The sequence below is a fragment of the Emydura macquarii genome, unplaced genomic scaffold (assembly GCF_026122565.2).
Source record: "Emydura macquarii macquarii isolate MOO-44397 ecotype Brisbane River unplaced genomic scaffold, CSIRO-AGI_Emac_v2 contig_1942, whole genome shotgun sequence".
Lineage (NCBI taxonomy): Eukaryota > Metazoa > Chordata > Testudines > Chelidae > Emydura > Emydura macquarii.
In genome coordinates, this window is record NW_027132079.1 from 1 (window position 1) to 13,797 (window position 13,797).

General features: G+C 43.3%; 1 protein-coding gene across 1 annotated transcript in view; it reads left to right on the plus strand.

The window, feature by feature from the left end:
* Nucleotides 1–1,021: 1,021 nt before the first annotated feature.
* LOC137159821 (NACHT, LRR and PYD domains-containing protein 12-like) overlaps nt 1,022–13,797 on the plus strand; it is a 28,036-nt gene continuing 15,260 nt past the window's right edge. The window contains 5 exon segments of the mRNA XM_067558281.1: nt 1,022–1,153; nt 4,539–4,843; nt 5,927–5,959; nt 7,311–8,672; nt 8,675–8,792. Of these exon segments, the coding sequence (XP_067414382.1) occupies nt 4,561–4,843; nt 5,927–5,959; nt 7,311–8,672; nt 8,675–8,792 (1,796 nt within the window). The 5' untranslated portion in view covers nt 1,022–1,153; nt 4,539–4,560.

A 13,797-nucleotide genomic window follows, 5' to 3' on the forward strand; every position in this document is an offset into this window, starting at 1 on the left:
CAGAATTTCACACTGTGGCTGAGCTTCCTGGGTCTCAGAGAAATGATTAGTGAAGGGAGGCTTCTTCGTCGTACCATAAAATCCACACATCCCATTAACCCTGTCCCTCCTTAAGGGACTCCCTTCCACCTCACACATATATGACTACCCAATCAGATACAGAATTCCTCTCATCCACACTGTAAAGTAGCTGCTGAACCCTGCCCCCCACCCTCCCAAACCAACCCTGCTGCCCATGTGTAAGGACAACCCTCAGTCTGTCCATGGAGGCTGGGAGGTTCTGGGCCACAAAGTTCAAAGATGAGTATAAAGAATTAAAAGAAGAATCAGATCATTTAACATTTCTGTCTGAACCCAAGTCCAGGCAAAAATGAAATTAAGTAAACAATATCCCAGTATCCCACATCTATGCAGCAGAGAATTCAAAACCTAACCAGAAATTGAAAAGGCTTTAAGATCTTCACAGTTGCAGGCAGTCAAGCCACTATGGATAGGAAAGGTTTAAAATAGCTATACAATTCCAAAGTCTGGCACAAGAGAAGTATAGGTAGGTTGGATATGAATTGGTACGTTTGTCTAGTCACTGTAGCCATTCAGTTATATTGCATCCATCAATATGATTATCTTTGGTGTAAGATGTGGCATGTTGATATTGCTGTCTTGTCAGGGGAAGGCTAATTAGTGGCATGTGCGTCAGTGGCACATACGATGGATGGTGTATATATTTACATACTCAGTATGGCCTGGTGCTGGGGGTGTATGACAGATGTTCTGTCAATCTTGAGACATTTTCTCTGGAATGATAAAGTTCAGTTACCTTCACTCTGTATTTTCATACTGCACAATATATTTTTAAATGTAACTTTTCTTTGTAGGTTTAAAGATTCTATTAACAAATTTTACCCTTAAAGTATTGAGACATATTTGGAACCTTAATGCCAGTTGCTGAACTTTTTTTCTTTTTGACTGGGAAAGGGGCAGGGCTCTGTCTAATAGTGGCTGATTTTTACAGACCTGGCAAATGCAGAGCCCATATATGGACTATGAAAATACTCTCGGATTTCACCACATTGCAGAGAACAGCATTCCTCCACTTCAGCATGAAAAAGTTCTAAAAACTTCAACCTAAACAAGCTCTCTTCAGTGCCTCAAGGTGAGTCCACAATGCATAATATTTGTATTGATCTATGTCATGTTACTGTCAGGCAGGTTCTCTGAAGGAAGGCAGCAGTTTTCTGTGCAGATAGAAAATGGACATCTCTTTGGTCCCTTGTAGAGACTGACAATGTGTGTGCAAGATCACATTTTACTGTGATTTCGCTTGTATGAAAACGTGAAGGGAGAATGTGTGCCATTGGCTCTAGTTTCTGAATCTCTTGTAAGGTCTCTTGTATTTGTGTGTGGGAAAGTAACAGAAAGTGACTGTGGAGAGAAGAAGCTGTAACAGGACAAAGGCAACAGCCCCTTCTGCATCTGCAAGTGGAGGGTAGAGCTGGGTAAAGTATTTCAGCTGAAACCTTTTTTCACCAAAAAATGCAGATAAGTATTGGCCAAATTGTTTTGCAAATTGATTTTGACACATTTTTTTGGTCAGGGGGAAAAAAGAAGAAAAAATATTTATTTATTTAGGAAAATTTGACATGGTTTATTTTGGCATTTTGGAAACAAATATTTCAACTTTTCATTTTCAAATGTCTTGGTTTTGGAATTTCCTTTGAATTTATTTAAAAGGTTAAAAAAAGATTGAAATTAAAGATTCTGTTTTGATTTTCCAGAACTGCCACTAAGCTGAAAAATGAATTATTTGCAAAGCGTAGTGGATGGGGAGACTGGATCTGAGAATCCCAGCTTCAGAGGGGAACAAGAAAGCCATGCTTGCTCCACAGTACCTTTCTGTTTTTGCCCCCAGTCCCAATGATGCCCTTCCACAGAGTTCAAGCTCTCTTATATGGTGAGGGGAAACAGTCTTGCGGTGGACAGAGGAAATAGTTCCTCTCTGTGACGTTCTTGTATCTTGATTAAAAAGCCACCTTTTTTGTACCCAAGCTTCCATGTGGCATTTCAAGATCACAGCTACTTCACAGATGGCGGAAAACGTGTGCGTGATAAAGTTACTCTGAGACCCTTAGCTTCTGAACGTCCCTGACTTCCGCATTTTCACTTTTATCCTTCACATTGTATTAACATAGTGTATTTTTGCATTTAAATATAGTGCTGTGCCTTTATTCCATGTAGTGTCATCTGTACTGAATACCTTCTGTTTCCCTGCTTTTGGTACAGTGTTCAACTTCAACGTTTCTAGTTCATAGGCAAGAAGGGTTTCTTTACCTGGTTGGTAGAATTTGAAACAAAATAACAAACTTTAAAAGGTCTTGTGGGATCTGCTCTACAGCTTGGTGAAATGTAACATTAGTAAAATCTTTAGAATAAACATTTTATGCATCTTACCTCAACTTCCTTCATTAAAGAAGGTAAGGTCAGACCTTCCATATTGGTAAACTTAAACACAAAAGAAAGGCTTTCTTAGTTTAATTTAATATAAAGAATAACAAATATAATGAAAGTTGTTACATTTAGAGCATACTCTGATTGGGATCCTTCACTGCACATAATCATTGTAATGAACATATGGGGCCCGATTCTCCATGTCATGACATTATTGCTATGCCGGTGCCACTGGGAGCAAGGGAGGGAACACCAGCACAGAACTGGTGAAATAGAACAGGGAATTAGTCCCATTTAGTTTTTGGCAGCAACTTTTCTGAGGTACTTTCCTGTCTTGGGCAAATTCCTCTTAATTTGAATAAGTAACTGAGGTTTTGACACATACAAAGAGAAAATACCTCTCAGGTCACCCCATGTGACAAGTCTATAATTGCTAGGCAACTCTGAAGATCTCAGGACTTGTTGCTTCTCAACCCAAAGCTTATTTCTGCCCTGGTGTCCACAAAAGTGCTGCCTCATGTCACACCCTTCCTGAATCACCATCTTGTTAGTGCTCATTGAATAACAAAATGGGGTTTGAATATTTTTTGTTAATGTTTTTAGTGGTTCAAGAACAAGTATAATAGTAAAAGCATGTCTGCTACTTTTCTCTTGCTAAACGTTTTCAGAAATAATAAAAGAATAAAATAAAGATGATGTGGGAGAGACAGGACACCATAATCCTAAAGGAAAACATACAGTAAAAAAGTATGAAACAGAATTAGAGAAGAAAGTACCAAAACCAACCAGGAATTACAATTTCCATTTTGGTAAAAGGTCTCTAGAAACCCTACATCCTGACTATTATGTGTCTAGATTCAGCTGTAAACAGGGGACAATAAGGGTCTGAAATATTTCCATTCTTAAATACATGACTGTTGTGTTGAAGGAATGGTCACATTTGCCCTAATGTTTGTTCTCTTTTAAATTTCTTGTCTTTCAAAGCTTGATCCTCACGAGCATAAATATCTGTCCCAGTATAATCTGGCCTTCCGTGGTTAAGCTTTTCAGCACAACAGTGTCTGTGGAAGGGCGAGGGGGAACTCAGGAAGAGCACTTTGAGGTTTTGCTTAGATTTCTTCACCATTTGTCTTAATTTTCGCTTGTTAAAATCATTTCCCTTTTTCTTGTAATTTTTTATGGCTCCTGTTTACTGAGGGCCAAATTAATGATTCTTTTGCAGCGCTGCTGAAAATTCTATTAAAAAAACTGGCCTCCAGTTTTGCCCCCTAATCAATTAGGGGCTTGGTTTTGGGAGTGCAAATAACCATGGGTTTCAGTGTTGGCATTTAGAAGCCTCTCTGATTTGAGGGCACCATCAGTTAGTCATTTGTCCCTTGTCAGGCTTGGGGCTGACAACTGTTCTGCCTATAGTGATTTGCACCAACAAAACTGCATCTGCTACTGACTGCAGGTAGAAAAAAAGAGACTGTTTGAAACCTATGGCCCTAAGATTCTAGCTGGTAGATTGGTGTAATTAGGTGCATGGGGATAATTTTTATTTACTTAAGTATTTGTCATATTTTCAATCAGTGGCAATCTGGGATCTGTCAGACTTTCCTTTGCCCATAAATGCAGTGGGAAGTTTCTAGAGATTTGATGAACAATTCACCCCCAAAACATGGTTTATTTTTTTAGAACTATACTCTGCCCCCATTATTCACCCTGAGTATGCCTTGCCTACAAGTAGTTCCACTAAATTCAACATGAGTAAAGATGGCAGAATATGGCCCAGAACAACTTGACGGTAGTCACACAAGTCTGACTGAGGTTTTACTGTGGATGCAGCATGATGTCTAAACCTCTTATAACACAGTACATGTCACTGCCTGTGAGTTAGATGAATACAATCATCCCCATTTACAGATGAGAAAGCAGGCACAGAGAGACCAAGTGAGATGTCCAATGCCTCCTTTGTGAGAAAAACAACTGAGGAATTATGAGTCCCCATGATTTACTCTCATCACTAGACTATACTTCTGTCCTCTTCATGGGGAAAATTGCTGTTTATACTCTATTCATTATGCATAACAGGACTTTATCTTGTATTTTAGTTTCCTTTCTTGACACCCAGTGATGGCAAACAGAAGCAGCAGGATTAGTGACCTTCTCATACATGCCCTCAACAACCTTTCTCAGGAAGAATTCAAAGGATTTAAAGACAAATTATCACACTCTGACTTTGAGGAGAAAGGTAACATCCCCCGAGGTCAGCTGAAGAATGCTGATGCAATAGATACTAAGAACCTCCTGATGGAATTCTATGGTGGAGATATTGCAGTAGACATAATCATAGACGTTTTCACTCAGATCAATCTCAGAGACTCCGCTGATAAACTCAGACAAGAAAGAGAGAAAGGTAAGAAACCTAAAATTACTGTAAAACCTGGGAACTCCCCCCAGGAATCTGACCTTGGGCAACAGCAGGAGTAGCAGAAGGAGAAACAGGATAGTGGCAGGAATGACAAATTCTAAATCCCAGCAGGAAGCCAGGGGGACTCAAAGTAGAGATGCTCACAGCAGGCCAGATTCTCTGGCCTGCTCCACTCCCTTTTTTCCACTCAGCTGGCACAAAAGGAGCAGAGATGGCCTGTAACTCCATCTAAGGAAATTCCTAGTGTGGGGGAGTTCCCTGTGTTTGTAGTGCCAACATAGCAATGCAGAGGGAGTGTCACAGACACAGAGAGGTGGGTAGGAGGAGTGACTGTAGTGCATCCCCACCTAGGGGACCATTCCTTGGGGACCATTGGCAGCTGGTGCAAGTTAAAACAGCCCCCACACTGCTCTAACCTGTGCCGGGGCTGGGACAGAGAATCAAGGATCTGTAACTGCTAACTGGATATAGAAGAGAATCTTACCCAGTATATATCACTAAACAGCTGAACGGGACCTTTCTAGGATTTCAGGCAGGAACTCTATCTTTGTGGCTATATTTAATTAAAGAAACAAATTTAGTGCACTACAAACAATCTAGTAGCCAGCAAACCTAGAGAGCTGCAGTTCTAAAGGCCTCCTGCTGTTTTCAGTGTCCCACAAGAGAGTGAAGTCCAGTTTTTGAAAGCAGGATGGTGCTGGCCTGGGGCATCTATGACGCAACCTTCACAGTCCTCAAGACTTGTCTTCACTTAAATCATTTCAGATTAAGGTAAGGTCTGAATTTAAAGTGGAATAGCTGTTCCTGAATAACTCCATGCATGAACACTCTTATTCCAGAATAAGAGTGCCTTTTCCCACTCTAGCTCAATCCACTTTCAAAATATATGAAACGAACTGTGAATAAGAGTGTCCATATACGGAGTTGTTATTCCAGAATAACTCCAGATGTAGACAAGCCTTCAGACGGCAGTGAATGGAGTGCATGGATGCTCGTACAAGCTCACACATACAGTGTGACACACTGTGATTCTGTTACACTAACATTCATGTGCAATTTCTCTTTCAGTTTTGCATCCTCAGCAAACACCTGGAAGTTCAGGTATGTGACATTTTAACTGAAAATTGTATTGATTACAGACATTAGACCAGATCAGCCAGGCCTTTAGTTTACCTCTAGAAATAACACCTCAGAGTATATACTCTCATCTGATCACACAGGGTAAGTAGGGTACAGAGGGAGATGAGGAAATGGATGGTAGATCTCCATGTGCTGCAGCAAATGGTGTTAAATGATCAGGCGGAACTCTTATCTCAGAGTCCGTACTGAGCCCACCCAGAAGAACGGTGCTGGAAGGTGCTCTGCTGCTAGGTGTACTGTCTTTAAACGAGGCAAAATAACTAATAACCAGCTGTGGTCATTAAAGAGGCTATGGCGTTTTGTAAAACCTGTGTCCAGGACACATTCTACTTTGTGTACTTACAATCCTCGCACCGAAATTCCCACTGCAGTTCAGAATATATATTCATCACATCATGTCCTAACTTCTTATGTAGTGTTGGTGTGTGCTGTTAAACAGTGGACGGGGGGTTGCATTTCATTAACTGATGAAGTGATTCCTATATACAGGTGCAACCAAGCATTCTAAATTCCAGGTATCTGAAAATCCTTGGTATCTGAATCAGCTGGGTGTCCCCCACTGCGTTTTGGAAGGATTTCTGTATAAAGGGAAGTATGGGATACAGCCAGCTCCCTCCCCTGAGTCTGTCAGAAAGTGAAGGAGAGAGGGAGTAGAAGCAAGAGACAGGCACCTCCTTGGTGCTGCTGTAGCTATTCCCGGCACTGAGAACAACTCCCCCTCTCCCATCCTCTATCCTCCACCTTTCCTTTAGCGGGGGGCTGACATTTGGGGCTGAGGATGTGTGCCGAGGAGCCTGGAGTGCAGGGAGTGCAGGGGCAGGTGTGAGGGAGGGGAGCAAGGCAGGCACTAACCTTGGCCTTGGAGAGACACAGCAGGTTGAGGATGGGGTGTGGTCCAGACAGCTGCAACAGCCTGGTGTCCCCACTGTGCCCAGCCACCCCTTCGTGTCAGGAGACAGGAACCTTCCCCTTTTTTCCTTCCCCTCTGCCACCCTCAGGGGCTGGCATCACCGCTTCCTGGCACTGACAGCCTTGGGGGAGGGAGTCAGGTACCCCACCCTTCTGGTCATCCGAACATTTCAGTTGTCCCACAGGCTGTTCAGATAAATGGAATTCTACTGTATATGCAGGGAATTATGACTAATTTCAATGGGACAATTTATAGTCAGGCCCATAGTTAATTGACTGGGGGTATTTTAAGCTGGAAGTTGCAGAATAAGCTTAAAGTAGCATTATTATTGTTTAAGTAGCTTTATTGTGACATTAGTGATAAGTCTTCTGAATTTCTGATTGCTTCATGTCACTAAATTAGATTACAGGGTGACATATAGAAAACACATACAAAACAAGCACAGAGTAATAAAAGACTTGAACTCTCGTCTTGGTGAGAACGTGACTCTAAACAGCAGCTACACAAAGCTGATTATTGTAGGGAAACATTGTCACAAAAAAGAGAGAGAACATGAAATAATGACCTTGGGATGGAGACATGAAGAAAACATGACTAAGAGAGCTAGTTCCATCACCCTGGATAATTTATTTAAATGTGATGAAGATGGACAAACTCCACAAATGGTTGTGCTGCTGGGAGCTGCAGGGATTGGAAAAACAATGACAGCACGAAAGATTATGTTTGGCTGGGCAGCTGGAAAGCTCTATAAGGAAAAGTTTGATTATGCTTTCTACATAAATTGCAGGGAAGTGAACTTAGGCAGTGAGCAGGGAAGTATTGCTGATTTGATTTTAAGGAATTGTCCTAATAAAAATGCACAAATTGAAGAGATTTTGAGAAATCCAGAGAAACTCCTGTTCATAATTGATGGTTTTGATGAACTGAGATTTTCCTTGGATCAGCCAGAAGATAATCAGTGCTCTGATTCCAGTGAAAAGCAGCCAATGGAAATCATATTGAGCAGTTTAATTCGGAAAACCGTTCTTCTTGAATCCTATGTAATAATCACTACGAGACCAACTGCTCTGGAGAAACTCAGGCAGTGTTTGCAACATGAACGTTGTGCAGAGATCTTGGGATTTTCTGCAGATGAGAGGGAGGAATATTTCCACAAGTTTTTTGCAAATGAAGAAAAAGCAAGAAAAGCCTTTAACTTTGTAAAAGAAAATGAAATGCTCTTCACCATATGCTTTGTCCCCATTGCATGTTGGATCATCTGCACAGTTCTGAAACAACAGATGGAAGCAGGTGAAGATCTTGCACAAACTTCCAAAACAATCACTGGTGTGTACATGCTCTACCTTTTCAGTTTATTAAAGGGTCACAGCAGCAATTCAAAGCAACACACACCAGCTAACTTGAAGGGACTTTGCTCCTTGGCGGCAGATGGAATCTGGAGGCAGAAAAGACTATTTGGGGAAGAAGAAATCAAGAAGCATGGCTTAGATATATCTGACTCTCTCTTTCTGAATGAGCACATGTTTCAAAAAGATACTGACTGTGAATGTGTTTACAGCTTCATTCACTTGAGTTTTCAAGAGTTTTTTGCAGTTTTGTTTTATGTGTTGGAGAAAGAAGAAGAAACAACAGTAGAAGATTCAGAAACTGCTATGAAGAATGTGAAAAAATTGTTAGAAAACTATGGAAAATCTAGAAATTATTTAATGTTAACAGTGCGATTCCTGTTTGGTCTCTTAAATGAAGAGAGAATGAAGGACATGGAGAAAAACTTAGCTGCAAAATATCACCCAAAATTAAACCTGATTTACTAGAGTGGGTTAAAACAAAACCAAAAATATCGTCCTTCTCCCTGGAGACTGAGGAGCTGTTCTTGGAGCCTGATATTATCAGGGCATGCTGCACTTGCACCAAATATGTGACAGCAAGAGTCCGGTGATTGCAGGTGGCTTGGAACAGAGAATGCAGAGAGGTTCTGTAAAATTTGAACTCACGTGTTCAAGCTGATGGACCCTTTCACCAGCCCTGAAAAAAACAGTGCCACACTTGAGTCCATTTCAAGCCCTTCTGTTTTATATAGGTTTTTATACCATGCTCATCACTAGCTTCTGAGCGTTTTCCAGTAGTGCCTTAAGAAATGTGACCACACAACTGTCAGGTAGTGTGTTCTCTCACCCTCTCCCAAAAGGGAGAAGTGTGTGCAGTGCAGTGTCTTGTTTTGCTTGTGTCTTTGTGTAAGGGCAGGGGTGGGGGGATGGGGTTAAATAAGTTTTTAGCTGTGTTACCTGACATTGGTTTGACTGTGGGCTTAGTTTGAATGGATTTCGACAAGGCAAGAATGAACTCGACCTGCAGAAAATGAGTACACTGACAGTGTTCTCCAATAAAACAAAGCCTTTCACATAAAACCTTTCACACAAAAACAAGTATTTTCACACATTTTTGTGGGAAAGGGGGAGGTCTTTGAAAAGCACTGGTTTTGAGAGGATTGGAACATTAATTTCTGGAAAGAGACAGAGAGTTAAAGATAGGAGGGGCAGCATGGAAATGGGAGTGTGAGGGTGAAAGTAGGAGGCATAAATCCACAGCTGGGCTGGGCAATATGGAGCTACCACAGAATGCTCAGGGAGAAAAGCTGAGGCTGAAAGTTAAAGGTTCAACAGAAGCCAAAGACTCATTTCTAGATCAGGGAAACGCATCTCTTCACCTTATCTAAGCATGTCCACCCGTTCCTGTGGAGTCCAGGACCACATCCAAAGAGGGGAAGCCAAGCACTAGTATGTGAGGCTGTAGGAAGCCGCTGTGGCCTCCCACGGAGCCGGAGCTGGAGCCTGAGGAAGGACACCAGCGCTCTGATTGGCTCAACTCACGCCCTGCCCTGGAGTCTGCCCAGCAACAAGGGACCCGGGCCATGATAGGACAACCCAGCCAGGCCAATTGGCTGCTGCAGGGCGGAGCCCCAACAGGAAGGGGAAGTACAAAAGCCTGGCCCCTGAGCTCAGTAGGCCCCAGACTGCTGCCAGAGGCAGATGTGCTGCCCCGCCAGCAGAGGCCTAGGCCAGAACCTAGCCGCTGCCGATGAACCCCGGCCCCACCTGGACCTGGGGATTGGATAGGGCCCTCGAGAAGCTGGACTAGGCAACCCGGCCAGGACGACTGGGCTGAGTTACCCCGACCCCGAGCCCGGGACCGTGCTCTGGAACCGCCTGGCTGGGCCGAGGCCCCAGAGCAGCCCGAGTGGTGGGCACCCCCGGAGGCCGGGCCAGATTTGGAGGAACTGCTGGCCGCCGAGCCCCTCCCTGCAGCGGGGCAGGACTTGGAGGAGCTGCCCGAGGCCGAGCCACTCCCCACATACAACGACCTGGAGGAGCTGCCCCCTGAAGAGGAGCTTCCTGCCTTACCCCCCGTTGATGAGGAAGGACTAACGGCGCTACACCAGGTGGACTATCCCCGTGGCACGGAGGAAGCAGGTACTAGGGTCAGTGGGGAGGAAGTAGCCCAGGGACAGCCACGGCCTGTGGCTGTAGCCGCATCATAGTCGGTGTGTTGCGGCGGGAGCCCCGTCGACACAGTGGCAGCCGCTTTTGCCACTGCTAGGGCCCTAGGCTGGGACGCAGTGGAGACGGGTGGGCCTGCGTCCCCCTCCCCTTCCCCTTGTCCCTAGCCACCCCAGGAGAATTGCTCTCCTGCCTCCGCCTGAAGCTGTTGCAACCCCTGCTCACCCTGCCTAGGGGTTGGAGCAATAGACTCCTGGTCGCTCGCCCTGCCTGAGGGCCTGAGCGATCCGCCTCTGCTCACCCTGCCCAGGGGTTGGAGCAATAGACTCCTGTTCGCTCACCCTGCCTGAGGGCCTGAGCGATCTGCTCACCCTGCTCAAGGGTTGGAGCATTTGACTCCTTGCTCACTCGCCCCGACTGGGGGCTTGAGTGGTAGACTGAGGGCTCGCCCCACATACGGGCGAATTGCCTAGACTGATCTCTCGCCGAACGCGAGCTATTCCCCTGTGTAGGAAGCCGCTGTGGCCTCCCACGGAACCGGAAACGCTTACAGAGACCAAACCAATGGAGGAGAATCCTTAAATCAAGCCAGACTTGAGAAGTGAAGGAATCTTTTCTCTATCTCCGGCCAGCTGCCTCACCTGGGACTATACCTGAAGAGAGATTAAGGGGTTTGTTTACACATTAAAGTTATTCCAGAATAAGGTAGAGTATGAATTTAAATCAGAATAGCTGTTCCAGAATAACTCCATGTGTAGACAAACCCTACGTATTACCCCATACTCATCAGATATTACTCCATTGAGGCTTTTAATACTTAAGACTTTCCTCCGTAATATCTAGCAAAGGACTCTTTAGAATACACAGATTCTCAAACTGTAATCTGAAAGTCCCTGCAGTTTACAGGAGAAAAGAATAACCATTACGTTACTTAAGTTTTAACAATTTACCTAAGAAATGCAATAAGAAACTTTTACCTAAATAGAACCTGTAAATGAAATGTGAAATACTCCATAATCTATATTTTGGTTGGTTTGGCAGTGCATTATATGAAGTACACAATGCTCTGTATTGTAATATGACTTGCTTTTATGATTATTTGCTTTTTAATAGTAGTAATAAAAGTAGAATTTTGTTTATGACATGGGTGGAGTTCAAAGTTTAAGGTTTTCTTTCACTTTGGTTCTAAGTAACTTAAAGCCTGAATTTTTGTTACTTCTAATGGAAGGCCCTCAGATACCACTGCACAGGATGACCTTATAAAAATCTAGATAGATAACGGAGGGATGCAAAGAAGGAATTGATGTAGGTAGAATAATAAGCCAAGGAGATGTTCTTCATTTTGAATGGACTTGAGAGACAAGACTGTATTTGTCAAGGCCAGAGAGGAAAAGGTTGCAGTAGTCAAGATGATAAGGTCCTGGAGTTTTAGCTCTGTGGAGTGAGAGGAAATTCTGGATCTCAGAGATATTGTGCAGGAAGAAGTGGCAAGATTTAAAAATGGCCTGATGTGTGGCTCTAGAGAAAGGGCTGAGTCAAGGAGGATGTTGAGATTATGGGCATGAGTGATGTTGGTGGCTGGACATCCGTAAAGAGGTGTGGGAAAAACAAACCAAGATTTTAGTTTGGACAGAACGAGACGGAACCAGACTACAGAGACAATCTGTGTATTGTTTCAGAGGGGTAGCTGTGTTAGTCTGTATACAGCAAAAACAACGAGAGTTCTGTAGCACTTTAAAGACTAACACATTTAATTTCTGCAAGCATAAGCTTTCGTAGGCTGTAACCCACTTCGTCAGATGTAAGGAATAGAAATCACATAGAAGTTTATATATATATACACACACACACACATATCCAAGGGTAAGAAACAACAATTGGGAAGGTAGATAGAAGCAAAGTCCATTCAGTTAGAGTAGTTGAGGCCTATTCACAACCATTGATTAGGAGGTAAGACTGCGTGAACAGTGACAATTACTTCTTGTAATGAGATAACCATTCCAAGTCCCGATTCAGACTCAGTTTGATTGTGTCAAGTTTGCAGATGATTTCTAGCTCGAAGTTTGTTTTTGAAGTTTTTTTGTAGAAAGTATGGCAACTTTCAAGTCAGTGACAGAGTGTCCTGGGAGATTGAAGTGTTCTGCAACTGGTTTATGGATGTTATTATTTTTTATGTCTGATTTGTGTCCATTTATTCTTGTGTAGTGCCAGTCCAGTTTGGCCAATGTACATGGCAGAGGGGCATTGCTGGCACATGATGGCATATATTACATTAGTAGATGTGCAGGTGAATGAGCCCCTTATGGTGCGGCTGATGTGGTTAGGAACAGTGATGGTGTCACTAGAGTCAGTGTGGGCAGAGCTGGCAACGGCGTTTGTTGCCGGGGTAGGTTCCTGGATTGGTCTTCTTGTAGGGTGTAGGGTTGCTGGTGAGTATTTGCTTCAGGTTGGGGGGCTGTCTGTAAGCAAGGATGGGTCTGCCTCCCACAGCTAGAGTGAGTGAGGGATCATCTGCTAGGATAGGTTGTAGATCCTTAATGATGTGCTGGAGAGATTTTTAGCTGGGGGCTGTAGGTGATGGCCAGTGGTGTTCTGTTGTTGTCTTTGTTGGGTCTGTCTTGTAGTAGGTGACTTTTGGGTACCATCTGGCTCTGTCCATTTGTTTCTTCACCTCTGCAGGTGGGTATTGTAGTTTTAAGAATGTTTTATGGAGATTCTGTAGGTGTTTGTCTCTGTCTGAGGGATTGGAGCAAATGAAGACATTAGTATTATGCAGGAAGTTGTTAATGACTACCATGAGCCTTTGATCCACACACAATCAGAAACCTGGTTAAAGCCATCGGTTTGCTAAGCACACTTCTATCTGGCTAAATGGATGGAGCGATTGAGCCTGTTTTATTTAGTGTGATAGCTGGACATAGCAGCTCCAAGCAATGTGCTGCATAGCAAGGCTTGAGCAAAAACGAATTCAGGTGGCTTAGCAGAGTTTTCCCTGGAAGTGGTTGAAAGTGCAAGTGCTAGGATATTGGTTTTAGGATATACGTGTTGAAAATTGTACCCAGTTACTGTCAGCAGCTGAGGGCATGGCACATGTCTGCACGTGTCAGAGAGATTTTTGCAATATCTTCATTATTGAGCCTCCTTGGGCCAGTGTGACCCATTTTGAATGAAGATGCAGGAACCTTGTGGTGACAGCAGCGGCAGGGAACTCTGATTCTCCTGGAAGAGGGAAACTGCTAAGGGATAAATATTAACTATTTTTTGCATTTGTAAAAATTTGACATTTTACATAATTTTAACAAATATATTGGAAAAAAAACATAATAGATAAATTAGGTGATACGCACTTTTGAATAGCCAATGTTTTATGCATTCTTGAATCAGAGAAATGC